Source organism: Hoplias malabaricus, chromosome 16, assembly GCF_029633855.1.
Source record: "Hoplias malabaricus isolate fHopMal1 chromosome 16, fHopMal1.hap1, whole genome shotgun sequence".
Lineage (NCBI taxonomy): Eukaryota > Metazoa > Chordata > Actinopteri > Characiformes > Erythrinidae > Hoplias > Hoplias malabaricus.
Window position 1 is genome coordinate 4,479,457 of NC_089815.1, and position 27,458 is coordinate 4,506,914.

General features: G+C 42.9%; 3 protein-coding genes across 4 annotated transcripts in view; 2 read left to right on the forward strand and 1 right to left on the reverse strand.

Moving 5' to 3' along the window:
• eif4a3 (eukaryotic translation initiation factor 4A3) overlaps positions 1-27,458 on the forward strand; it is a 244,192-nt gene that overhangs the window by 204,992 nt on the left and 11,742 nt on the right. The gene's annotated exons all lie outside the window — the stretch shown is intronic.
• On the forward strand, positions 264-9,350 carry tbce (tubulin folding cofactor E). 2 transcript variants are annotated; one of them, XM_066647772.1, is made up of 17 exons: positions 264-505; positions 1,106-1,263; positions 1,512-1,596; positions 1,748-1,924; positions 2,114-2,199; positions 3,010-3,109; positions 3,450-3,552; positions 3,679-3,755; positions 3,865-3,960; positions 4,042-4,106; positions 4,417-4,481; positions 4,660-4,812; positions 6,878-7,031; positions 7,182-7,250; positions 7,373-7,432; positions 7,515-7,606; positions 8,557-9,350. In XM_066647772.1, exons 2-17 carry the CDS (start codon positions 1,134-1,136, stop codon positions 8,650-8,652), a joined length of 1,608 nt encoding a protein of 535 aa, XP_066503869.1. In that variant the 5' UTR covers positions 264-505; positions 1,106-1,133; the 3' UTR covers positions 8,653-9,350. The 2 variants fall into 2 exon arrangements, with proteins under 2 accessions (XP_066503869.1, XP_066503868.1); XM_066647771.1 differs by having other exon boundaries at positions 265-505; positions 1,117-1,263.
• Positions 10,348-27,458, reverse strand: part of nid1a (nidogen 1a) — a 29,554-nt gene continuing 12,443 nt past the window's right edge. Inside the window, exons 6-20 of the mRNA XM_066647074.1 lie at positions 27,167-27,418; positions 26,498-26,698; positions 25,954-26,184; positions 24,026-24,163; positions 23,247-23,375; positions 22,847-22,990; positions 20,148-20,273; positions 18,303-18,530; positions 17,923-18,095; positions 16,493-16,619; positions 14,768-14,939; positions 14,147-14,304; positions 13,853-13,976; positions 13,147-13,259; positions 10,348-13,049 (exon numbers count right to left, since the gene is read on the reverse strand). Of these exons, the coding sequence (XP_066503171.1) occupies positions 12,919-13,049; positions 13,147-13,259; positions 13,853-13,976; positions 14,147-14,304; positions 14,768-14,939; positions 16,493-16,619; positions 17,923-18,095; positions 18,303-18,530; positions 20,148-20,273; positions 22,847-22,990; positions 23,247-23,375; positions 24,026-24,163; positions 25,954-26,184; positions 26,498-26,698; positions 27,167-27,418 (2,447 nt within the window). The 3' untranslated portion in view covers positions 10,348-12,918. The remainder of the gene's footprint in view (positions 13,050-13,146; positions 13,260-13,852; positions 13,977-14,146; positions 14,305-14,767; positions 14,940-16,492; positions 16,620-17,922; positions 18,096-18,302; positions 18,531-20,147; positions 20,274-22,846; positions 22,991-23,246; positions 23,376-24,025; positions 24,164-25,953; positions 26,185-26,497; positions 26,699-27,166; positions 27,419-27,458) is intronic.

The following is a 27,458-nucleotide window of genomic DNA, read 5'->3' on the forward strand; positions in this document are numbered from 1 at the left end:
GCTACATTTGTATGGCGTTAAAAAATATTTTAAAAAGTTGAAGTGTTGTATATTTACGAATTAAGTCTATATAATAAACGTAAAATCGTTTAAAAGAGACTTAAATAAATAAATAAATAAAATAACGAGACTTTCTGAGGCCGGACAGTATTTCTTCCGGACCAGACTAAGAATTTGGCTGTATCTCAAATCGCTCCATACACCCTACATAGGGCCCCCCGCGTAAAACATACGCCCACTTTCACAACTAATGAACAACATGTTTAAACTAGAGTCATGGAGCTTATATCATAATCTAAACTAATGTATACAAGCTATAAAATACAATTTATATGCGCCGACGTCGCCGTGTCACTCACTAGGAAGTGCATTACAAAGGGAGTGTGGAGAGATTTGGGACGCGTCTGTTGTGCATCGTATCGTTCGGTTACACCCCAGTGATGGAAGCAAATTTTCAACTTTAAGACGGTTTTTGTACAAATTCAGACCAAAGAAGCTGCTAAATGTGAGTATTGTCCAGTATTGGAGAAATTGTCCAGGTTTATACTGACGCGACAATTTGTGTATTACAGACTGAATACAGGCTTAAGATGTCAGTTACTATGAAATATCAGTGTTTCAGCTTTAGTAAAGAATGGCAACCAGTGGGTTATAACAGCAGAGCAGGATTTCAGTTAGCCAGATAAATTAAACCTGAAGTTAAATGTGTCCAACAGGAAAAGACCTAAGGGACCTTACTCATGTAGATACAGTCCTCAACTGAGTTTATGTAGCAAACTCATAAATTCTGGATGTTGTTTTACAATGCAGGGTTTGTCAGTTAGACAGATAACTTAAGCCCAAAGTGTACGATTTACAGATAAATATATGTCCCTCAGCACTTTTATTATTTTGTCCTCCTACACTATTACACCATCCCCAATTTGGTTGCCAGGAGACCGCTCCTGCTACTCACATAAGGGCCACATCAAAAGAAGTCACGTTTTTGTACAATTTTGGTCCCAGTTTGCCACTGAGTGTCTTGTCTGAACAAGGCCTAAGCTAGAGACGTTAATTCTTTAAGTGAAGTTTCTCTGCATCCACTACTGTCTGATCTCCATGTCAGTGTGTATTTAGGGTGTGTGGGGAGTGACATGAGGATCAGAGAGTCAGATCAGTGTGGAATGGCTGAGCAGCTGCCCGAGGATGCAGTGGGTCGACGCGTGTCCTGTGATGGAGAACGAGCCACTGTGAGATATGTTGGACCAGTTCCACCTACAACTGGTCAGTGGAATGTCCAAAACAGATGCTTTGGTTGAGTATGACTTAGTGTCTCAAAAGTCTGACTTGTTTGCTGTGGTCATGATCAGGATGAAGCAGCTACAAATGTTGAATAAAAGAGTGAATATTGAGTGGCTATTTTGATCCATGTTTATAATGAAGACACTGTGCCAGTACCATACAATTATTACTTCAGTGCCCAGCTCCAACAGCCATTTTCTTTCTGCTCCATTTGTACATTTCTCTGAAAGGTCTATGGCTCGGTGTAGAGTGGGACAACCCTGAAAGAGGCAAACATGATGGAAACCATGAAGGAGTTTGCTACTTTACCTGCAGGTAACAGTCACAAAGGAGATATAAAATCTAAAGCATGCACAGTCTGTTAACATTGATTTCTAATTCAACCTTGATTTTAATTATTATTATTTTTTAATTCACTATGGAAAGTGTGGTCATGAATGTTTTTGTGTGTGGTGTTCTGCCTCAGACATCCAACAGGGGGCTCATTTGTGAGACCCAAGAAAGTCAGCTTTGGTGTGGACTACCTCAGTGCTGTAAAACAGCGCTATGAGCTGGACCTGGACCAGGCCATTGGAGAGGAGGTCCAAATCTCCTCCAAGACAGTGAAGATGGTCGGCTTCGAGTCCATCATGGAACAACAGAGGTGAGTTCAGCGCTCTCATATATGAAACCTTTAAATAAAATGGCTGCCCCCGTGTGGGGGCCCTCTCTATGGAGCATACACTGGTTTGGTCAAGAACTGAAAAAGAGGGAGCTCATAAGTGTTAGATGAAGCTTTATTGGATTGTCTCAAAGGTGAGACACTGACTCTGATGCTGTTTTTTTTTCTTAGGATGGAGAATCTAACCGAGATCGCTCTCATAAACTGTGAAGTCTCTGGTCCAGGACCTGAAAATGAAATCAAGATAAACACACCCAGTATCTTTTAGAGGAACTAAAACATACACATTTTTTATGGAAAACCATTCCCTCCCTGGCACAGGGGGAAAAAGGAATCCAATAACAACATGTAATTATTTATGTAATATCTGGGAATAATTACTTTGTTGCTCAGCATTTTGACATAAAATTTTAAACTGAAGAGGAGGCACAGTGGCGCAGCAGTTAGTGTTGCAGTCACACAGCTCCAGGGATCTGTCTGTGAGGAGTGTGGTGTGTTCTCCCTGTGTCCGCGTGGGTTTCCTCCGGGTGCTCCAGTTTCCTCCCACGGTCCACAAACACACGTTGTTAGGTGGATTAGCGACTCACTAGTGTCCGTAGGTGTGAGTGTGTGAGTGAATGTGTCTCCCTGTGGGGGACTGGCGCCCCCTCCGGGGTGTGATCCCGCCTTGCATCCTGTGGTTCTGGATGGTCTCTGAACCCACTGTGACCTTGAACTGGACAAGCAGTTGCAGATAATGAATGGATGAATAAACTTAAAATTGACACTATTCTAAAAGTTTACTTTTATTTTTATTTATGTATATTTTAAATATTATCTTAAATTTCATCTTTATTTTTCATTAGTGTTATTATGATATAGTGTGTCATACATTTTTTATTAAAGCCTCTCAAAAAATCTCAAGGTTCTCATTTTGAAAAAGTGCTACCAGAAACACAGCAGGAGAGAAACATCAGGCAGCTTTTTCCCTCTTTTCGTCAAGAATGGGCTTTTTGGGTTTTGTGTTCAGTTCCATGATTCAAGTTCTGAAGCTAAATGTGGACAGCTCCTTTACCAGTTTGTCTCAGATGCAGTTTCTCTGGATCTCTCTGGAAATCTCCTCAGCTCCTGGGAGGTTGTGTCAGCCATCACAGAACAGTTAGAAAATCTGCAGGAACTCTGCCTCAGGTAAACATCTCTTCATCCATCAGTTCATCCATCAATCTATCAGTCCATACATTCATTTCCAAAAACCTGTTCTCTATTTATTCTTCAGTAATCTGGGTTTTTATTTATGGACTATTGATTTTTTTTTATTCCAATCTTTGTTGCCATGGTGATACAGTGGTGTTTCCAACAAGGCTAACTAAAGCTTCTGGTCCTAAATTGTTGGTATATTTATACAGCCCCATTTAGAGACTAAAGGTGTGTTGTTTTTATTTGTTCGTATGTGAGGTGTTTAGTGCAAGACACACATTTCGGTGGCAGATGGAGTAACATCAATATTTGTTCTAACTAAACTTTTCAGTCACAATTACCTGAGCATTGCCTCAAGTCCTTCCAACCTCAGCCCTGCCTTCTCCCAACTAAGAGTCTTAACCCTTAACAACTGTGCTCTCACTTGGTCTCAGGTATGAGGCAACACACACACACACACACACACACACACACTCTCTCTCTCAAAACAGCTTTAATTAGAAGTCATTCTGAGTGGTTTGTGAAACAGTGGCATTAAGCGTCTCTCTTGTTTTCTGCAGGTGCTCCATTGCGCCCCCATGTGGCCACAATTAGAGGAGCTTTTTCTTAACGGTAACAATATCACTGAATTACAGAGGTAAGACCCTGCTGTAAACAATGAACATGTAAATTAACTTCAAACACGTTTTCTTATATATGGAATAAAGCAGTATCCTTAATCAATGGGGCCTTTTCTGTGTTTTCAGGCCAGTAGATGATGTCCTGCAGGGTTTGAAGGTGCTGGATTTATCCAACAACTGTTTGGTTCAGGAGAGTGTTCTACAGATATCAGATCTATCCAGGTAAAATCTGTATGTTGATTTATTAAGCTGTAAAATGACAATTCCAGGTTGCTATATGTTTCTCTCTGTTTGAACTCTTAGGTTGGAGGTGCTGAATCTGTCCAGTACAGGACTATCCACCATCCACATCTCTGATGCTTCACCAGGTAATAGAGTTTCCTGAAGCCAGAAAGAGAATAGTCAAGTGTGAAATCACTTACTGCAGACCTACATCAGTGATTATAGTTTTCACTTGTACTTGCCACAGGAAAGCCATTGAAAGGTGGTTGTTTGGATTTTACTGACAAGACTGAACTGGCACTTCATCATATGTTCCCTGTAAATTAATGTGATTAAACCCTGATATTTAATCGCTGCTTTTCATGTTGTTTCGTTTGAACAGAAGTAAATGTGAAAGATCTGTTTATTAAATTGAAGTTAATCTTGAGTTCTGAACCTGTTGTTGCATTTGTGAAGGCGGCAAGACAGAAATGTTCCCTGCACTGAAGGTCCTTCTGCTGGACGACAACAAAATCACTGAGGTACGAACCAGAAGAGGGAATGAAATGATATGTTACATTAGTTCAGAGGGTCTTCACTTGTGTAATCCATGTTTATTACTTTCTTTCTCTCTCACTAATATTTGTCTTTTCTTGTCTGCTCTGAGAAATCTCTCTGCTGATTTGTCCTTGGGTGATATATTTTTTCTCTCTCTCTCAGTGGGCTGTGATTAATGAGCTGGTGAAGCTGAGGGCCTTGGTGCAGTTTTCCTGTAAGAGGAATCCTCTGATGGATTTGGAGAAGAATCGTGAGACAACACGCCAGCTCCTTATCGCACGAACAAACAATCTGGAGATACTCAACAGGAGCCAGGTAAGTGTATATATATGCATTTATATATGTGCGTGTGCTGAGGATATCTCCTATTATGTGTACCAAAATCTGTTAAAGGATTCACATTGTGGGGAGTACATTTTAAGGTTTAAGACATGTTTAAAGGTTAGCGTACAGTTGTGTTCAGGAGTAGGGCAGTTGTTCTTAAGGATAAGACACACATAAATCTCCAAAATTGCGTAATGGCCGTACAATGCCTGAAAAGAAACTTGTGTGCCTGTGACTTTAACAAACTATCAATACGTGCTGTGGCAGATATGTAGTATTTTTACAGAGGACAAAAATGGATGAGGCGGCACGGTGGCACAGCAGCTAGTGTCACAGTCACACGGCTCCAGGGACCTGGAGGTTGTGGGTTTGATTCCCACTTCGGGTGACTGTCTGTGAGGAGTGTGGTGTGTTCTTCCTGTGTCTGCATGGGTTTCCTCCGGGTGACTGTCTGTGAGGAGTGTGGTGTGTTCTCCCTGTGTCTGCGTGGGTTTCCTCCGGGTGACTGTCTGTGAGGAGTGTGGTGTGTTCTCCCTGTGTCCGCATGGGTTTCCTCCGGGTGACTGTCTGTGAGGAGTGTGGTGTGTTCTCCGTGTCTGCGTGGGTTTCCTCCGGGTGACTGTCTTTGAGGAGTGTGGTGTGTTCTCCCTGTGTCTGCATGGGTTTCCTCCAGGTGACTGTCTGTGAGGAGTGTGGTGTGTTCTCCGTGTCTGCGTGGGTTTCCTCCGGGTGACTGTCTGTGAGGAGTGCGGTGTGTTCTCCCTGTGTCTGCGTGGGTTTCCTCCGGGTGACTGTCTGTGAGGAGTGTGGTGTGTTCTCTCTGTGTCTGCGTGGGTTTCCTCCGGGTGACTGTCTGTGAGGAGTGTGGTGTGTTCTCCCTGTGTCTGCGTGAGTTTCCTCCGGGTGACTGTCTGTGAGGAGTGTGGTGTGTTCTCCCTGTGTCTGCGTGGGTTTCCTCCGGGTGACTGTCTGTGAGGAGTGTGGTGTGTTCTCCCTGTGTCCGCATGGGTTTCCTCCGGGTGACTGTCTGTGAGGAGTGTGGTGTGTTCTCCGTGTCTGCGTGGGTTTCCTCCGGGTGACTGTCTTTGAGGAGTGTGGTGTGTTCTCCCTGTGTCTGCATGGGTTTCCTCCAGGTGACTGTCTGTGAGGAGTGTGGTGTGTTCTCCGTGTCTGCGTGGGTTTCCTCCGGGTGACTGTCTGTGAGGAGTGCGGTGTGTTCTCCCTGTGTCTGCGTGGGTTTCCTCCGGGTGCTCCGGTTTCCTCCCACAGTCCAAAAACACACATTGGTAGGTGGATTGGCGACTCAAAAGTGTCCGTAGGTGTGTGTGTGTGTGTTGCCCTGTGAAGGACTGGCGCCCCCTCCAGCGTGTATTCCCACCTTGCGCCCAATGATTCCAGGTAGGCTCTGGACCCACCGCGACCCTGAACTGGATAAGGGTTACAGATAATGAATGAATGAATGAAAAAATGGAAGTAAAGTACAGATAAAGTGAAGAGCACAATCTGGTTGAGGCCAAATCAGTCCACCCATAGTTCTCACTGAACACATGATCCAGCATTTGGAACATACAAGTGTGTTTTGATGTACACTGCTACCCAAACCTTCTCATTTAGTTTAGCTCTTCAGACCGTTATTTGACATTTTATATATGAAACATTTATAAAACAGCTGTGACATGGAAATTCATTCCAAGCTTTTGAAAAGAAAACACCACAAACACCATCAGCCCTTAAATGAGAAGCAACATAAGGTTTTACAGTAACGTGGCTTATATCCAGCATGATTTATTAATTTTAATTTCCTATTCATTTGGAGGGTCCTGTGGACAAAGCATGAAATATGAAAAATAAAATTGACAACAAACATAAGCCCCAGTACACAACAACAATGCTCATTTTCATCTTAAGACTTAGCCCAGTATTTCTTTTTAAATGTAACTAGGAATAAGAATGAGAACCTGAAGTGTACGTTCACATACAGGCAGTGTAAGGGGTTAATATCCTCTGAGTTATGTGGTAACGACAGAGCTTCAGCTGTGAGTGTGGTCTCTTTCAGGTCCTGCCGGAGGAGAGGCGAGGTGCTGAACTGGATTACTGTAAGAAGTTTGGGCGAGCGTGGCTGCAGGCTGGAGGTCACAGTGACCCTGAAAAGAACCACCCCAGTGCTGAGTTCATAAAAGAGCACCCTCGCTACCTCGCACTCATTCAGAGTGAGTGACCCATCCCATGTTCCTCGCAGCCTCAGACAGCAGCCGCCTGCCTTTTCTCCTGACCTGCTGGTTATGTCTGCTTGACTTTGTGGCAGGTGTGTTGGGGTTACCATTGATGAATATATGATTGTTCAATTGCTTTACTCTTAGAGTACGGTGCACCAGAGGAGGACGAGCTGAAAGAGGAGAAACCTTTTGCTCTGAAAGATCAGTTGTTGAGTGAGTAGCTACTTCATATCAGTAACTTTTAAGATGATTTATCGCGGCGTATTTATCTCCATTTGTATCTGAAATATCTCTCTGAAGCCTATTCTCTCTGCTTTTTTTTCTTTTCTCGTCAGCCGTCACGTTTGAGTGCCCTGAGGAGGCCGACAGGAAACCCATACAGAAGAAGCTTCCAAGTAAAGACCAACACATAGTTTCTATAGGATTTTTGAAGTTGTGTGGTAATGTGTGGTAATATTTGGAATTCATTTGTTTTAGATTCGATGATTGTTCAGAAAGTAAAGGGACTGCTGTATAGATTACTGAAGCTACCAGGCTCCGAGCTCCGTCTCAGCTACACCAGCACCAAGGTACACCCTCTGTACATTCATTCATCTGTAACCGCTTATCCAGTTCAGGGTCACGGTGGAGGGGACGCTAGTCTTTCACAGGGCAACACATACACTCACTCACACACACACCTACGGACACTTTTGAGTGGCCAATTCACCTACCAACATGTGCCTTTGGACTGTGGGAGGAAACCCACGCAGACACACAGGGAGAACACACCACACTCCTCATAGACAGTCACCCGGAGGAAACCCACACAGACACAGGGAGAACACACCAACTCCTCACAGACATTCACCCGGAGGAAACCCACGCAGACACAGGGAGAACACACCACACTCCTCATAGACAGTCACCCGGAGGAAACCCACACAGACACAGGGAGAACACACCAACTCCTCACAGACATTCACCCGGAGGAAACCCACGCAGACACAGGGAGAACACACCAACTCCTCACAGACAGTCACCCGGAGGAAACCCACGCAAACACAGAGAGAACACACCACACTCCTCACAGACAGTCACCTGGAGGAAACCCACGCAAACACAGAGAGAACACACCACACTCCTCACAGACAGTCACCTGGAGGAAACCCACGCAAACACAGAGAGAACACACCACACTCCTCACAGACAGTAACCCGTAGGAAACCCACGCAGACACCCACCCTCTGTACAACACTAGTCTATTTATTCTGCATCCTCAGTGCTGTATGTCAGCAGGATAGGGTTTAAACCCCACATTTATATATTATTTTTTATATTATTTACATATATACAATATATATACAATTTTTATTTCATTTATTCATTAATATAATAAATACTCTTAAAAACCTATATACTTAAGTTGCTGTCTTTTATATAAGTCATTATATATTTACCGCTTTTTAATATCCAGCAGCTGTTGACCCTTATTTGTGGGTATTTTTCTTCTGATTTCTTTCTATTTCTCATTCCGCAGATGGAGGGCAAAGAAATTGAGATTGATAACGACCTGAAGTCGCTGCAGTTTTACTCTGTAGAAGACGGAGACCGAATACTGGTGCGCTGGTCCTGAGCTTTAATTTACTCTGGGTCATTCGCAAATGACCATTGCGCGCACACAGCACCTGCTTTCATCCCTCACACTCTGGATAACCACAGAGACTGAAACGATCCTGCACACATGCAGAGGCCTCCTCTGGCTTCAATGCCTCTTACAAACCGCGCTTGTTAGAGATACAGTGGTAGATAACTATATAATCGTATCTGTGTTTAAACAGTGCAGTACTATGTACAGTGTGGCAGGATGTTCTAAAACACCTGAAGGAATAAGTAGATTATTTAAGTATGTGTGTGATTACCTAAGTGTATTTAACTGGACAAACACTGCACAGATCTTAGTGATTGATTGTGCGTCTGTATCACTTGCCATGTATCAACACTAGATGGCACTATGGGTAAAAAACATAGACTGTCTATGGTGGTGTATGGGCTCATTATTAATTGCACACCATACATTCATTTATCCATCTTCTTCAACTGCTTCATCCTGATGTGTGTTGTGGAGGGTCCAGTCCCAATTTTGAATTGCTGTACATGTAACAGTAATCCACACTGGACCTGGCACAGGGCATCACACACTCACCAAGTTCATTACTTACGAACAATCCTTGACAGATGGATTCAACATGGAGCCATTCTTAAAACACAACAGGCTTTCTTTCCTTAAAGGCTAAGCACCAGCGATATGAAAGTGTCAAACAAATAAATACAGTGGAGTTTGAGTTCCTAACTTGTGTTTATTGATCGTCAGAAAACATGTTATTTCTTACTAATTGAAGGAATAAGGTTTAAAAGACCATTGGTTCCCCCCCCCCCCCCCCCCCAAAGGTGTTGGGAAACTCTAATAGGCGTCTTGCCTGTGACGTAGATGGTGGACAACACTCTAGAAGCTGCACTTAATTTAATGCAAAATGAGGAAAAGGTGTGTTGTTTTTGGCTGCAATCATTCAATGTACAGTGGGACATCTGTGAACAAATGACCCAAAGATCCCATAAATATCCAGAAAATGGACTAAATCTGTCCACTTTAAACGGGCACTTTGGAAAGGACCATCCGCTCACTCCGTTATCTGTAGCTCATTTCACTGGCGCTTTTCCAACAATATGGGCATGTAAGGACACCAACGAAAGGTGTTCAAGAGCCTCTGTAACATGGAGGTAAACAGGGTAAGGACACTCACTTCGCCTGTTTTAGTTGGTGTTAGTTAACGTTAGCTTGACTCGCTAAACTCGGTGGCTCAGATTATACTCGGCTACGTAGCTGCATTACGGAGGTTTATAGTGTCGGATGAATTCGAGTTCGACTTCGATCACATTTACAAGAATAACGGTACCTCTACATTTGAGTTTAGCTTATTGCTAGGCTACTGTCATGAATAATGTTGGTTATTTAGCTAGCTACTGTCATAACAGTCAGTCATAACGGTGTTTTACCGCGGCGTTGTTCGGCTGTTGTCCACCAGTGACGTCACGGTCGCGTTCAAGAATTTCCGTAGCGAGCTCGGGTTTTTCCGTCAATTTAATAAAATTGTCAGTTTTAAAGCAAATTAAGCAGCTATTTTCATTTTAATTCATACTTATATCTGTCAGTAACTACAATAACGTGAAATATTCATGGAGGTCCATTAAGTGGTGCTTAGCCTTTAAACACAAAACTACAGTAAATAAAGGAATGCACAAAAACATGTTCAGGTTTACACTGAACACTAAGTTTACTTTGCTTTATGTTTAAAATACTATTTTTTGTGGGTAAAATCATTCCCCTGCTTTTCTCTCCAGTGGGAAATTGTACATTATGTAAAGTCGTGACGGGCGGAATTAACCCAAATGTATAGGCTGCAGTTTTCTAAGCTCTGGCACTCATTTGTCATGTTCATGAGTTATATTTCTTGAATGCAGAAGGAGGAGAAGACCTGCAGCTGTGGAAAATATGTTACTCAACCCATGTGCGCCTGGGAGAGAAGAGGAGAAAAAAAGAGGGGGAGAAAGAGAACTGTTTTATGCTTCAGCAGCTGCCAGGCCTCAAGTACACCTTCCTCCCAATCCTCCTTTTCCGGCCCATTCGCACGACATAACTCATGTCGAAAGGAAAGCAGTGGATCCACTGGTCGAGTGTTAACCCAGTGCCAGCCAATGCAGCAAAAAACACAATTTAAAAGTCATAAAGAGAACGTACCCCAGGGTCTTACAAAACGAGTGTTTTTATTAAACAGCTGTACAGAGCGAAATGTTCTTTTATGCATTCACTGCCGCCTCCCAGCTGCATCCACACTCCGGCTCCTGCGCTGGAACTTTAGAGAAAGTGTAAACGCCGAGCCTGGAGCTCCGCATGGGGGATGAGGTCAGAGAGGTTTGGGCCAGTGCAGTGTCCAGAGGGTCTCGGTCCAGATGGACAGAATCACAGCCAAACCCCTCCCCCACAAACAAACCCCATGCGTTAAAGCTTGTAAACTTTTAACAACTGTTTTTACCTGAAATTTGTTTTTAAAATAGCGACTATATTTCAGCCCTTTATTTACAAACACTGAAACCCAAAAGACGTTTTAGAAATAGGTGGTAAAATAATTGTTAATATAATTTTTACTTGAATTAATGTAAGAACCTTCACCACGTAACTGCTCCACATTTGACCTCTGACCCTATACACAGTTCTGTTAACTGTAGGCCATTTACACATTTTCAGAGCAAAAAAATTAAAAAGGGCTGACATTATTGATTATATTAGCAACCTACTGGGGCCAAAAAACACAATAAAAACACAATCTTTTAAACAAACAAACCAAAAAAAATTGTGTCCACTTGTATAAATGACTAATGACCCTGTTGGGTTTGGTTACAGATGTGTGTTGTTAATTTGCCACTTCAAAATGCAACTATTATTGGCAGGTTTTTTATAAGAATGGCAATTTTCCACAATCCACTCTTTATCACATTTTTATCATCTGCATTTTAAAGTGTTTTTTTTTTAAAAGACGTGATAAAAAATGGCTAAATTGACAAAACAAATGACCTGTTCCCAAATGTTTGCCAAAGATTCTCAAGTATTTTACAGTAAAAGGATAAATAAAGTAAAATGAAATGGACTGATTTTGTGGACAAGGATTAAGCTTAGTCCTGGACTAAAGAAGAGTGGAGATTTTCCTCATTAAAAAAAGAAGAGTAATTAATAATGGCATTCAGTCTAGAACCTGGATTTAATCAATTTTTTAAGAAATGAATTTTGTTGTGTCAAGTTCTGTTTCTTAATATAAGAGAGAGAGCAGTAGAACCACTAATCCAGTTCAGGGTCGCAGTGGGTCCAGTGAAGACCGAGGAACACACCCTGAAGGGGGCACCTGTCCTTCGAAGGGTGACACACACTTACACATTTTGCCAATCCACCTACCAACGTGTGTTTAGGGACTGTGGGAAGAAACTGGAGCATCTGGAGGAAACCCACACAGACACACGGAGAACACACCACACTCCTCACAGACAGTCACCCGGAGGAAACCCACGCAGACACAGGGAGAACACACCACACTCCTCACAGACAGTCACCTGGAGTAAACCCACACAGACACAGGGAGAACACACCACACTCCTCACAGACAGACACAGTCACGTGGACGGGGCTTGGTATTAAAATACTACCATTACTTAATCAACAATTCAGGAAAAAGTACTTTCTGAGCCGGTTTCTAGACCCCTCTTAAGGATAACTCTGCAATTAAGTTGGATTTTAGGATGTGTCCTTTATTTTGAAACTAACCTCAAACCTTGTCCAAAAAAACAGTCTTTAATCAATTATTCGGGACATTTCCACAAACATAATATAACACAAAACCCCCCTGGGTTGGGGGTGGTGGGGGCTTTAGAAAAATCAATGAATCAGCTAAAATATAATTAGTTAATATAGTGATATAAATCTCAAACTATAAATTTGATAACTGTGACCCGCAAGAAGTTTGGTAATGAACAGAGACACTTGTTCCACACTTTGATGACCACAGTGTTGATCATCCTCCTTTCTGACCTCCACGCTGCAGTCCATACTTTCTCCGGTCCCTCCTTTCATTTCTTATCTTTCGTTACTTATTCCTCTCACTTTGCGCATTTCCCTCATTTCTGCAGTGTCCCCAACTGTGGCCATGGGGGTGGGCTTTAGTGGTTGATTTAGTGGTCCCTTTTCTTACTTACCATACATTTACCGTGCATTTTCCCCATGTGAATCAAGTGAAGTCGTATTAAAGACCCAGATGTCCCTTATTCCCTGCAGCTAGCTGGCAGTCTGCGGTTCTCAATAGTTCTGGTCTCTCTCTCTGCAGCTGCCATCGTTGACGGAGGGACAGCGGCAGGTGAGGCCCCCAGGCCGCGGGAGACACAAGTGAGAACATCCTCCGTTATCCCTCGAGCAGTAGTTCACTTGCGCTGTTGAAAAAAGTGCAGTGGGTTTATCTATAAAAGCACAAACAATGAACATCAAAGGCCTTTTTAGTTGCTGTCCTACATAAATGCGAAGGTGTACCTTCAGGGCATTGTGGGAAGGAGGTGGTGATGCCGTAAATACGGGATCTCTTCTGAGGCAGGAACTCATCCACTTCTCTCTCTCCAGCACGGTCCAGTGCAACCACAGCTTCCCTGGCAATAGTCAAAGCACACACACAAACACACAGAGTAAGTGACACAGCTCCCCACAACCATGCCCATACAAAGCAAGTGTGTTCCAACTGTGTCAGTGTAACATTAACATTCAGAATAAAGACCACCCATTACTATACGATATATCCGCTCCCTTACCCAGTTCCCAAATATCAGAATAAACAAACTCTACGCTAACTAAACACTTGAGGACGAGACAAGCATAGCTTTGGGTTAAAAGCCAGGGCTGCAGCACATTCCAGGGGTGGACAAGCTGAATTCCACAGAGGTCAATGTTGACCAGAGGGAATGCCTTGCGTTAACATCTCATTGTGGTTTATGATGATGATTTGTTGTCTAGTAAACATTAAATACTTAACGTTAGCTTTGTCTTCTTAAAAAAATATTTCCCCCAAAAATAATCCCCCAGTTGCACCACCCTAAGGAAAAACCTTAATCAAATTAACAATAAACCTAGACTGCAGTGTGAAGGTTCTGTTAAATTCGACAAATAAACAGTGCTTGCAGACGATTTGTTCACCTACAGTCAAACAGAACATCAACAAAACGTGACTACAAGTCCTCCGCCATACCTTCTCCAGTCTGTGTAGTAGAGGTTTCTCCCATAGGAGACGATGGAGAAGGGATAGTTAAGCCCATCCACCACCTTTCTCCTGTGACGTGTGTATGGGTCCATACACTCCACCTTATGAGTTCCTGAAACCAAAGAACAATACGTGTGGATTGTTGTCGTTTCTATCTGAGAGTTATAAACTGGTTCGTTCAGAAACTACAAAGCAATCTGATTCTTCATCTCATGTGAGTTGCACAAAGGGTGGCTTACAAGAGAAGAATTAAGAATGAAGAAATCTAGTAGAATTTCTAACCTGCATCTGCCCAGCACAGCTGTCTGCTATGTTGGTCATAGGTCAAACCGTTGGGCAATTCCAGGTCGTCTTTGACCAGTACGGTCCTGTCTGTGCCGTCCATGTTGGATACCTCAATCTTGGGGGCATCTCTGTTCCAGTCTGCCCAGTACAGACGTCTGCTCCACGGGAAAAGAGAAGAAGAATAGTTGAAAAAGACATACACTTCAAGGCCAAAGGGTTTGTGGACGCCTGCTGATCCAAAACTTGTGAAATTAAGCGTTTTAACAAGTCAATTTCTACGATGCATTAAGTGTTATTACAATTCAGGGAAGGCTAAACTAGATTTAGATATAAGCAGTTGTGAGATCAGGTGCTGATGTGAGATGTTTAGTTCTAGACCAAAAACACAACTCCAGCTCATCCCAAAGGTACTGAATGAAGTGCCATCTCATCAGAGAATGTAGCCTAGTGCGGGAGAGCTTTAAAAGCCTGTGCCTAACCCTATTACGTTAAACTCTTGTGCAGCTGCTCCAGAGCATCCTGATGTAGTTGATGTTTTTCACAGCTGCAACTGAAAATAAAGCTTCAGAAAAATGAGAAGACACAGCACAGGGAAAGTAATCTGACCACAGCTCTTACCCGTTGGGAGCGTCAATGACGATGGCTCGTGGATTTATGAGGTCACTGTCAAAGAGCACACGACGATGGCGTCCGTCTAATCTGGACACCTCGATGCGATCCAAAAGGGAGTCGGTCCAGTATAGGTTTCGGGACAAGTGGTCGATTGCAATTCCTTCTGGACTTCCCAAATCTGTCCGAATTAAAAAAAAACACCACCACATGAGCACATTTTGTAAAGAAAAAAAAACAGTCACATTTTGTTTGTTTAATTGATTATGTATGAAAATAACACATTTAGAGGGTGGCAGTCAGTAATGCTTGCTTTCTGTTTAGTATGAATCTCGGTATTAAGAAAACTACCCAGATAGCAGACACATTTGGCCCGTATTTGTCTAATTACAGCTCAGCGGACAGTGTTGGGTCGGATATGGGCCAACAATCATAAGCAGGTTTCACCTGGGTTACGGCACGTGTTCTGTCTGACTTTTATACCACACACTGAGTTGAGGAAAGCTGACTCACTGACACAATGCCATCGTTCAAGGCCAAATGGCACCATAAACAAACCACAGGTGTGCAATATTTGGGCCAAACATTCATTGCTATCTGGGTAATTTCACAACAGAAGTACTTTAGGCTTGTACCCTAAAAGCCGCACACAGTAAGGAAAAAACTATTAAAGGCTAAGCACCAGCGATATGAAAGTATCAAACAAATAAATACAGTGGAATTTGAGTTCCTAACTTGTGTTTATTGATAGTCAGAAAACATGTTATTTCTTACTAATTCAAGGAATAAGGTTTAAAAGACCGTTGGTCCCTCCCCCCCCCAACGGTGTTGGGAAACTCTAATAGGCGTCTTGCCTGTGACGTAGATGGTGGACAACAACTCTAGAAGCTGCACTTAATTTAATGCAAAATGACGAAAAGGTGTGTTGTTTTTGGCTGCAATCATTCAATGTACAGTGGGACATCTGTGAACAAATGGCCCAAAGATCCCAAAATATCCAGAAAATGGACTAAATTTGTCCACTTTAAACGGGCACTTTGGAAAGGACCATCCGCTCACTCCGTTATCTGTAGCTCATTTCACTGGCGCTTTTCCAACAATATGGGCATGTAAGGACACCAACGAAAGGTGTTCAAGAGCCTCTGTAACATGGAGGTAAACAGGGTAAGGACACTCACTTCGCCTGTTTTAGTTGGTGTTAGTTAAAGTTAGCTTGACTCGCTAAACTCGGTGTCTCAGATTATACTCGGCTACGTAGCTGCATTACGGAGGTTTATAGTGTCGGATGAATTCGAGTTCGACTTCGATCACATTTACAAGAATAACGGTACCTCTACATTTGAGTTTAGCTTATTGCTAGGCTATTGTCATGAATAATGTTGGTTATTTAGCTAGCTAGATACTGTCATAACAGTCAGTCATAACGGTGTTTTACCGCGGCGTTGTTCAGCTGTTGTCCACCAGTGACGTCACGGTTGCGTTCAAGAATTTCCGTAGCGAGCTCGGGTTTTTCCGTCAATTTAATAAAATTGTCAGTTTTAAAGCAAATTAAGCAGCTATTTTCATTTTAATTCATACTTATATCTGTCAGTAACTACAATAATGTGGAATATTCATGGAGGTCCATTAAGTGGTGCTTAGCCTTTAAATCATTATTAATTATTAGGCAAACTGTGTAATGCTGGCTGCATAGAGTGGTTAAGTTTGTGCAGCTGATGTGTTTTCAGAGGTCACCTTTTGTGATGATGGCTGTGGGCTGTCCTCCTGGTACGCTGGCCCTACTGATGGACGGCCCAGTGATGTCTGACCAGTACAACATCTTATCCACACAGTCGTAGGCCACAGCAATCACCACCTTATCCTGCAGGACACAGATTTGATCACATCAGTCTGGTTCACAGAAACATACAAACTCTATTTTAGTCTATTTTAGAGTAAACAGTGGGCTAGTCATGTTTACTCAACTGATTCAAAGACAAAACAGCTGCCTCACCAACAAAACAACAGTCTAGACGTTAGAGTCCATCAAGATGCCTTTACCACCTTAGCTAACCCAACACAGATGTTTTAAAAATCAGAACAAGCTGCTTGAAAAGGCATAATGCAGCAGTGTGACTGAATGGCTATTGTGATGTGACCACATTAAAGGCCGGACAGATTGTCTGGCTGGAGAACAGTGGGACGACCTGGGAGGAATCCAAGACATTCCAGAGGGGGTGTTCCGAAATCAGTGGTGCTTTAATCAAAACACAAAAAAATAGCAGCAAAAGGAGTAAGAAGGAAGCAAACGCTTTGTCGGTGGGTGAGTAAGACTACAGTACAGAAACACAACACACTGGACTTCTACTTGTTATTCTCTCTTTCCCAGCGCCAAGAAAACTTAACCTTGCGGTTTATTCATTTTACAGCACCTCTTTTTGTTACTACTTTTAATTAATTATTTCAAGTTCCTGCAACAACTGGAGAACTTTCGTACGAAGTGCTGATTCTGAACTTTCCATTCATAACATGGAGTCACATGCAAAATGTTTTGAAGCCCAGGGTCAAACAAATTTCTACATGCAAAAAAATTAATACATCATCTGTTCATACACCCCTTTCATCTGGATCAGGACTGTCTTGGGTTTGGAGTCACCAAGCACAAGGCCTGGACCTGGACATGGCACTCACTCACCCTGTCACTTACACCCGTGGACAATTTCACACCGTAATTCCACCTGCCATCATGTGTTTTTGGACTGTGAAACCTGGAAGAATCCCATGCAGACACAGGGAGAACACACCACTGATCTGAGGCAAGAATTTAACTACTATGATGGCACTACTGCCATCATTGATGAGCAGTGACATGACATGAGCACAACAACGGTTTGTTCCTTGGTTTAACATGGTTGTGTGTGTGTGTGTGCTGTTCCAAATGTCTGTGGGGTGTGTGTTTCTCTGCTGCTCTTGTTTTGAGAGCACCATGGTCCTGATTTGAAAAAGTCGGGACACAGATAAGAGCTGATTACAGCTGGCCTAACCGTCTCTCAACACCGCTGAGATGCCAGGAGAGACGACAAGAGCCCAGTCAAGGACAAGAATGACTGCTGCAGCTGCCACTTAAACATAGTAAACAACTGACAGGACAAAGACCCGATTCCTGAACTTTGTGGATAACTCACTGGTAAATGTATCATGGTCTTGGCCTCTTCTTTTTTCATGTTGTTTCCATTCAGCGGGATGTGATCAATTTTGCCGCTCTGTGCGAATAGGAGGTTGGTTCCTGGAGAAACTGGACTAACAACAGGATCGGTGGTGGGGCCAACCACAGGAGGACGGATATTGTGGTCCAAACCTGGAGGATGACAAACGTATTAATGCTGGAAAAACTGCTGAGGCAAACTGCGAAATATTTAAAAAGGACACATCACATGCAATGTCCTTTTGTATTGACCCCTGATGCCTTGGATTTTTTTCTTGCCATGGTCAAACTTTACAAGTGCTTGCAATAGTACAGGCAAAACTCAGGTGGAATGAATAGAATGTTCCGGTTTGTGCTTACACGTGGGTCTGCTTCCAGGTCCAGTCCTGGTTTCTGCGATCTCCTGGCCATTGCGGTTCACACACCAGCACTGACCGGTGCTGCCGTGACACTGAGTGGGCTCATACTCTCCATAGCTGTCACAGGTGGGAATGTACTGACCCACAGCAGGACGCGGATGGAAGTATCCTCCAGATGATTCCGCAATCGCTGAGTCTCTGTGCGCCTCACAGGGCGTCTTTTCACGCTCTGCAAACAGCAAAAACAGCTCAGAAACAGGTGCACACTCAAAACCTACACTGGAGGGATTCAAACTGAAATAAAATATGTATTAAATATTAAAGAGAAACTGGTATAGAACTAAAACTATCAGGGCAAACAAGTTTTTCCAACTTTACAGGAGACAACAAAACAGGATTAACATTAAATGGACTCTAATGGAAGAGGAGATATAAAGTACTGTGAAATCACAGGTGATATCTGTATCTTATTTAGAATTAGGGTACGATGACCACTTTTATAAGCTTTAGTTCCATAAACAGTTTTGGAGTGGACTGGAGCAGGGGGTCCTGATGAGGATAAACAACTGGAAATGACATAACACCGTTTTCCTCCAGGACTGAGGATACTCAGCTGCACAATCTAGTCATTCCTGAACAAACGCCAAATATCAACTCGACAAAGACCCAAGTGATCCTTCTCCTCCTTTCTTCAAGTTCCACTCCAACACTTGTGGTAAGGTCTTGCACATCACAACCTCAAATATCAACAACAATTATTCGTGGGAAATTTCTTCTGATCCATTTAATAAAATCAATAGACAATTTTCCATTGTACACCAATCAGCCAAAACATTACAGCCACCTCTTTTACCTACAACAGTGAAAACAAGAGTGAAGGAGAATGAAAATGGACATTGTATAGTTCATGGTTCATGGTTGAAGGATCTGAGTTCAACAGGAGAAAAGATGCTGTTTAGGACACGCAGCACGGTGACCGATGGATGCCCACTGGTTTGTGCTTTGTATTTTGTGAACAATAAAATTAATTTGATAATTGAATTCCAATGGTAGTGCCCTAACTAGTGGAATGTACAGCACTCATGAGAATCCCAGAGGTTTACATGAAAGAGGAGAAGAATGACCACAAATTTAAATCCAGAACGGAGACCAGAAACATTTATTCACACGCGATGCTGACACATACAGACTTATACACGAAACCAGAAGAACTCGGTCTGCCTTTCGTCTAGTCTCTGACACCCACCCCCACATACACACACACACACACTCTGTAGGGTCTCTCCCTCATTCACAGCTGTTTTCCATAATCAGGTTTGAAGTCATCTTATAGTTGTTTATGATGTGTTTACAACTACATTTCTTGTTTTTTGTTCAAAATCTCTCCACCTCTTCTTTTATCTTGCTCCATTATTCACTTTCTAGCATTATCCCCTAAATTTTTACTCTAAATACTACATTATGTGTCATATCCAACATTTCAAGGGGTTACTAAGTAGTGTGTCCCCCACTGTGGTGCGGTAAAAGCTGCCACGCCTCTGGGAAGGCTTTACATTCGATGTTTAAACATTTCTGTGAGGGTTTGATTGATAATCCACAAGAACACTAATGAGGGCAGGTACTACCACCTCTTCAACCCAGCCCTGTGGTATTTGGTGCTATTCCAGAAAATTCATTACACCCTTGTAGCCGACACTTGGCACTGAACATTGTAAATAAATCTTGCGTGAAACTGCATTTCTATAGAGAGAAAGTATACAACTTTATGTCTGTGTCATCTGTGAATAGCTACCACTCTCTTCCTCTCTCATATACACCATAAACACCATGGTGACTGAGTACCTACCTGATTCAGGGGTACAGGTAAAGCCATCACCATGGTAACCTGGCTGGCACTGGCAGGTAAAGGAGCCCTGTGTGTTGTAACAGACAGCATCTCGGTGGCAGTGCTCAGTCTGACACTCATCAATATCTACAAAACAGAGAGAGAAAATAGACAAACTTTAAGGAAGAAGAAACATAATGAAGCATGTTTGTTTCTTTTACATAAACAAAGTGCAATAAAATCCTTATATGTTCATATTCTAATTTCCTATTAATGGAAATATAACATAATTATTTGGTGATATATCACTGTTGTCATGTCAAAATACCTTTTTTTAAATGCTTATCTCTTAAAGGACATAGCCCTGCTGAGCTATATTCTACTTGAACACTTCATGATGAATGGACCTGAAGCCAACAGTTACCACTTTGGGAGCATGTTTTTTGGGAACAGTGAGGACACACTGTAGACCATTCAGGGCTGGACGATATGATCAATATTTATATCATGATATATGTTTCTTAATTACGGTTGATATGACATAATCCCAATATCGATGTGAACAACATAAAAGCCACAGAGAAACTGCTCAGAAAAAAACAAGAAACGTGATATTACAGTCAAACGTAAACCTCTTGGCTCTGTCAATATTCATTTTAAAGTTTGTCTAAAAAATATTGAACTGAGGGCAGGACCCTGTAATGACCGTCAGTCAGTGACAGATGCTATAGATAATGTGTACTGAAATATTGAAAATGTGTTTAAAAATCAGGCGGCACGGTGGCGCAGCAGGTAGGTGTCGCAGTCACACAGCTCCAGGGACCTGGAGGTTGTGGGTTCAATTCCCGCTCCGGGTGACTGTCTGAGAGGAGTGTGGTGTGTTCTCCCTGTGTCTGTGTGGGTTTCCTCTGGGTGACTGTCTGTGAGGAGTGTGGTGTGTTCTCCCTGTGTCTGTGTGGGTTTCCTCTGGGTGACTGTCTGTGAGGAGTGTGGTGTGTTCTCCCTGTGTCTGTGTGGGTTTCCTCTGGGTGACTGTCTGTGAGGAGTGTGGTGTGTTCTCCCTGTGTCCGTGTGGGTTTCCTCTGGGTGACTGTCTGTGAGGAGTGTGGTGTGTTCTCCCTGTGTCCGTGTGGGTTTCCTCTGGGTGACTGTCTGTGAGGAGTGTGGTGTGTTCTCCCTGTGTCTGCGTGGGTTTCCTCCCACAGTCCAAAAACACACGTTGGTAGGTGGATTGGTGACTCAAAAGTGTCCGTAGGTGTGAGTGAATGTGTGAGTGTGTGTGTTGCTCTGTGAAGGACTGGCGCCCCCTCCGGTGTGTATTCCTGCCTTGCGCCCAATGATTCCATTTTTTAAATAATATTATCATTATATTGAAAAGAGCCTAACTATTCAATAATAGTTATTGAAACATTTTATATTGCGATATATACTAATACTGAATTATTGTCCAGGCCTAAGACCATGTAAACCAGTCTGACATCCTCACAGAAATGATTTCACCACAGACTGGGCTCTATTCAAAAGTGGATATTACAAAAGCAGGAGTAGAGGAAAAGGGGGGATAAAAACTCAGCACAGCTGTGGAGCCTGGGGTCTGAGCATTTTCTTTCCTGCACTCTGCACTTCCTCTCCCTGGGGGACTGTGGCGTGGGTGGTTCATAACGTATTCAGCTCTACTGCTCCTGGCCAGTGTGTTACTGGGCTAATACACACAGAGTTCAGCGAGAGGCGAGAGTGTGGCCTTTCTGCAACTAGCTGAAAACACAGTCTTAACACTTGGCTCTGACTGGTAACAAACAGGGAATATTGTTTACAACCGTAAGTGACGACTACAAGCTTGAAATCGTAACTCAATTAATAAGCGGTCAGTGGTTGGCTCTGCCATGTTTAGAGGAGTTTTAGACTGAGTAGAGACAGGAAAAACTTTCTATTTTCATCATCAACATCCAGAGACAGACATAGAGGCTGCACATTAAATTATTCTATAAATAACATGATGATCACCACCTTGTTTCCACACAGAAACATAGAGTTGGTAGTAATAATATGGCTGTTTGGAGTAATGTCCAAGGCTTCAAAACCACACGTGTTCACACAGCTTGGACATTCTTGTTAAAGTGAGGCTTTTTAAAGGAACTGGAACTTTCTCTTTTTGCTGTAATTCTTTCACATACAACATCAGCTTGTTGTGGGTGGCACAGTGGCTTAGTGGTCAGCACGTTTGCCTCTCAGTGCTTGGGTTCCTATCTGGGCGGAGTTTCCATGTTCTCCCTGTGTCTGCATTGGTTCCTTCCGGGGTCTCTGGTTTCCTCCCACAGTCCAAAAAACATGGAGGTTAGGTGAAATGGCTCCTGTAATAACTGTCCTGGTGTATGAGTGTGTATGTGAATGGATGTCTGTATGCGTGGGAGTGAATGTGTTTAATGCCTAGATATGGATTGCCGCACTATTCTGGGTGAAACCCTAGAGGCTGATGCAGTCCTCCAGGTGGGGGGTTGTTCCTGGTTGAGAGTGCACTGTGCGCGTTTGGCCGCCACTTCTCACCTGTGTGTGTGTGTGTGTGTCTGTGTGTGGGGATTGTGTTTCTAGATAAGCGTTATATAAGTGTACCGTTAAATAAATTAAAAATTAATCAGCTATTTAAGCTAAAATAATAGGATCACTTCAATGCAATCACTGATTTTCAAAAACATAAATGAAATAAATGAAAGTATACCTACCCTGGCAATTCCGGCCGTCTCCTATGAAGCCTGGCAGACAGGAGCAGATGTACGAGGATCCTCCAGTGTAGCTGCATCTCGCTCGCTCTGGAATATCACAGTCATGACTCCCTCTCTGGCAGTGATTAATGGGATGGTCTACTTCTGCAAAGAAGTAGAAGAAAATGTGTGTTTTAAGTGGGTAAAACTTTGTTTCTGTAAGAACCAAAAAGGGTTCAAATCCCCAGAAATGCCCCATCACACTGTCTAATTATAATTTTGGAATCCACCATACCACCATAATAACGGTAGAGTAGCGGAGCACTGAGATCACGTAGAGTTTGATAAAAGGAAATTTCCACAAGGAAATGGAAATAAACCTTGAGAAGAAAAGCTATAACAACAACACAAAACGACTTACGGACACAAGTCTGTCCATCGCTGGCGAACTGGAAGCCCTCCACACACTCGCAGCGGAAAGTTCCAGGCTGGTTGTTACAGATAGCGTTAGGTCCACAGATCTGAGGTGTCTCTCTACATTCATCAATATCTGTGAGATAAACATTAAACCCAACGTTATTTTAGAGTGATTACAGAGAGAACCTTGCAGTACATTTAGTTTCTTCTGTAGAGTAAATGTAGGAGGCTCAGGTCAAGTTTTCCCCACAATAAAATTCCCCACACAAACCTCACCCACGTCTCGGGAGACTACTATCAAACATGGTTTAAATGCTGCAATCTGGGATTGTTCTGATTCGGCGTTTCAGTAAACATACTATTCACTAAATGCAACCGTTTTCGTAATCTTTGAGATTCTGATCCTTTGAAGCTGTCCACAAAGGATTTTAGTTGGGCTTGAAAAGCAGTCATGAAAAATACAGCCAAAAGACGGAAAAACATCAGGGAAAAACCACTGAGAATAATACACACATTTAAAATCAACCATCTTAAAAAAACACTTCCCATGAAACACAGTACCGATCACTGATGGCTGGTTAAAGGGCTGTAATATAAAAATAGTTCGGCACAACTGGACAAAATCTATAAAAGTTTACTGAAAACTAAAGGATCTGTAAAGATTGACTTGATTTAAAATTTCCACCTACACAATAATCACAGGAATTATTGTCTTACAGCAACTTGACAACATCTGTGATGATGTAATATGTTTTATTCATGTGGAAATGATTCAGTTCTGACCGTGGCATGTTCGTCCGTCTCCTCTGAATCCTGTTGCACACTCGCAGCTGAACTGGTTCCCATGACCCGGTCGACACACAGCGTTGGTGTCGCATCCATGACGCCCTGTGAAACACGGGTTCTGCTGCGGGGTTCCGCCTGAAATAACACACACAATTAATTTCAACCCACTCTTTCAAAAAAACTTCCAAAAGGGTGTTGAGCAGAAAAGAAGTGGTGGTCGGTTTCACGTGTTTCATATTTCGTTTGGAAAACAAACAAGGCCATGGTTAAGGCCACATGGACCTTAACCACTCCAAGCCGATCCATGACTAATACTCCATGCATTGATCCATGACTGACATTTCACGTTCGATTCATTACTGACTAAAGCCCTGGATTCATCAGATCTTCGACCTTGACCAAGCTGGATCTGCTGAGTAAACAGCACTGTGTTAGCGTTCATCCCGATGCTGAGAGGAGACATGCAGCCTGGCTGAGATACAGCTGTTTATTACAACTGTGTTTGAAGTCTCTCATTCGTCCAGGACCTCTGACAGGAAACCCATCACAGATGTTACTTCTCTCAGCCAGTAAACTCCAGCTGAGCCTGGCCTGCTTACATAACCTGGCCCCAGACACTCGCGAAGTTACCCCTACGGACCCCCGATCGCTTACCCTCGTCTCAAGTCTTACCTAAACCCATCCAAAAGCACACACTGTCACACACAAGAGCACACACATATGGACGTACACATGTTTGTCATCAATTTTATATAAACCAAAGCATGCAGCTCCCTTAACCTTCATGACCTTCTTGACTGTGGAATGTTGTTCTCAAGCTGTCAGCGTGAAATCAAATTAAGTCTTTGAAATTCCATGTTTAAGACATGCTGAGGTGTATCATTCAGTATCAGTTCCTTCATAGCTCCACTTCCTCAACTCTTTTCAATATTTACTTTAGTGCCGCAGCAACGTTGGTTTCTATAGAGTTTGTATGCAGACATTTTTGGATTTCTTTTATTTCTTTATGACTTTAAATGGACATATGAAATAATTACATTTACAGTGCAATAGCACATTCATTTGGGAATGTGGAGCTGACCAAACCACAAATTCCGAAACTGGTTTGACTAAGTCAGAAACCCATTTACAGTGACTGACCTGCGAGACACAAGTGTGGAAAAACAAGAGCTGAGTAAAAACAGAGAAAACGAGAAAATAGAAGAAAGAGAACTGAGCGTAAAAGGCTAAAAACCAGCGCTCTTGCACCTCGCTCTTCACTGCTGTGCGCTCGGGGTCGGGGTGAACACGAGCGGCTCTTTATCATTTAAAGGAACAGGCGCTGAAACATGCCGTTTTGAAGAAGTCTGTTTAGACAGGGGGAGTATGCTACTTATTACGCACTGTGTTCACTTGTGAAAAGGATTAATAATACGTTCTCTTCAATTTGAGGCAATACAGAACGATTATTTATACACAGTAATCCCTCGCTACTTCGAGGCTCATCTTTCACGGATTCGCTACTTCGCGTGTTTTTTTCACAGGGGCTTATGGCTGCTATATCACGGATATTGAGGGAAAATCTAGGAAAAACGTTAGAATTTCTTACGTACAGTACATGTATTGTTCATGTCCACATCCGAGTGAAATTTACTTGCGGTAAATCACAGCTTAGGAATGACTCTATTAAAGAAACTGGTAGGATATCACATGTAGTTCCAGCTGAAAAACTGTTTAATGCAAAGGGTGGGTTGTTAACAGTAACAGGGCGGGTTTTAAAAGTCCAAATACTCGTTAAATACATAAAAAATATCTTTCATCTACTTCGTGGAAATTCTTTTTTCGCGGGTGGTCTTGGAACGAGGGATCACTGTAATCATTAATATAAAATATTATATATTTCAGCTAGATTGCACTTGCCAAGACACCGTTTAGATGTCACTTACTGATGGAGCCGATCTTGTTGCTCATAGCGTAGCGGATGAGCTTGTTGACCGTATCATACATGACGAAGACCTGGTCCACGCTGAGTTGCTGACTGGGATGAATGGTGTGAGATGCTTCGGCGTGGGGGCAGCTCTGAAAACTGATCCTCTGCCTCCACATGTACATGAGAGTCTGAGTAGAACCATCAGGGAATGTCACTTTGTAATCCCTCGTGGATGAGGAGGTCACCACTGAGGAAGAGAAAGTAGAGAAGGGGAGAGACCATGAAACAGATGGTTTAGTTCTTGTGCTGAGTACAGGTGGCATGCCTTTCCATTTTTGGAAGAGCTTGGCTGCATCAAGTATGAGAAAAAAAAGACTAAGAGTTAGTAAGTGTCTAACGGTCTTTTTCATGCTGTAAACAACAGTTTTGGAAAAAACACAACCTGGAAAACAAAAACATACTATAATTCCAGTTCAAATCGTTGATCAAAGACTGGAAACTTTGAAGATCAGTCTATAGATAAAAATAATCATGGGTTGTAGCCCCTAAAGCACACTCACAGTTGCTGGAGTACTGGTAGATCTCATAATAGGGGTCAATCTGGATGGCGGAGCCCTCTGGCACCTCCGGAATCTGCCCCTCCAACTGAGTGCTGACCACCAGGTGATCATGCTCATCGATCCCTTTGAATTCCTGGTTGATGGTCAGCTTCTGGCCGCCCGGCTGGAAAGTCACTTCAGCCTGCCGTGTGAAGACGCCCCCTGTTGACAGAGGAGAGCAGAGGGGTCAGCGGGGGGATACCAGAGCGATAGGCTTGACCTCCAGCATGTGCTTCCACTTCAAACGAGGCCACTCCTCGGGGAGGAGAAGTCAGCTGGAAGCAATGTCCTCTAATAACAGCTGAATGGAAAGCTTTGTGCACAGAGTAGAGCAGAGGAGGTGAAAACAAATTCACACACTTCACCTCTATGGAGACTAAGGAATTTAAAGAAGAACCAATCAGTTTTCTATACCATTTTCCTTTGCAAACTAATTTCAGAGCAACTCTGAATTACAGTAATTGAATGAACCTCATCACAGTGTGACAATATTCATCTTATCCAATTAACAGCACTGCATTATATATTTATTAATGATACAGATATAATACTGTCCCAATGAAATCTAATGTAATGTTGTTTAAAAAGTATAAATTTGTTGGTATAACATTTTAAATATTATTTGATTACCAATAACGCTAAAACCATTCTCAAATCCCGGCTGCTCCAGGGCGAAGGCCCAGCCAATGACCCCCCCGAGTGAGGCGAGGGGCTGCAACGAAGGTCCCACGCTTGTGGGGATGTCGCTGATAGCCACATACGCTCGGCCGTCGTTGGCAACCACATACGAGTGCAAGTCGTTGTTGAAGAACTCCACCGGAGTGGGAGAATCCCCAACATAGATCCTTCCATTCACCTTCCCATTCATCCTCTGTGGCTTGCCTGTGAACAAAAATGGGAACATGGTTCTTCAGCCGATTCT

What these genes read in the sequence shown, in the direction of transcription:
- tbce (XM_066647772.1), top strand. Translation starts at nt 1,134, where the DNA reads ATGAGGATCAGAGAGTCAGATCAGTGTGGAATGGCTGAGCAGCTGCCC. An exon ending in TCCATCATGGAACAACAGAG is followed by an intron (nt 1,925 to 2,113) that starts GTGAGTTCAGCG and finishes TTTTTTTCTTAG; the next exon opens with GATGGAGAATCTAACCGAGA. An exon ending in AATATCACTGAATTACAGAG is followed by an intron (nt 3,756 to 3,864) that starts GTAAGACCCTGC and finishes CTGTGTTTTCAG; the next exon opens with GCCAGTAGATGATGTCCTGC.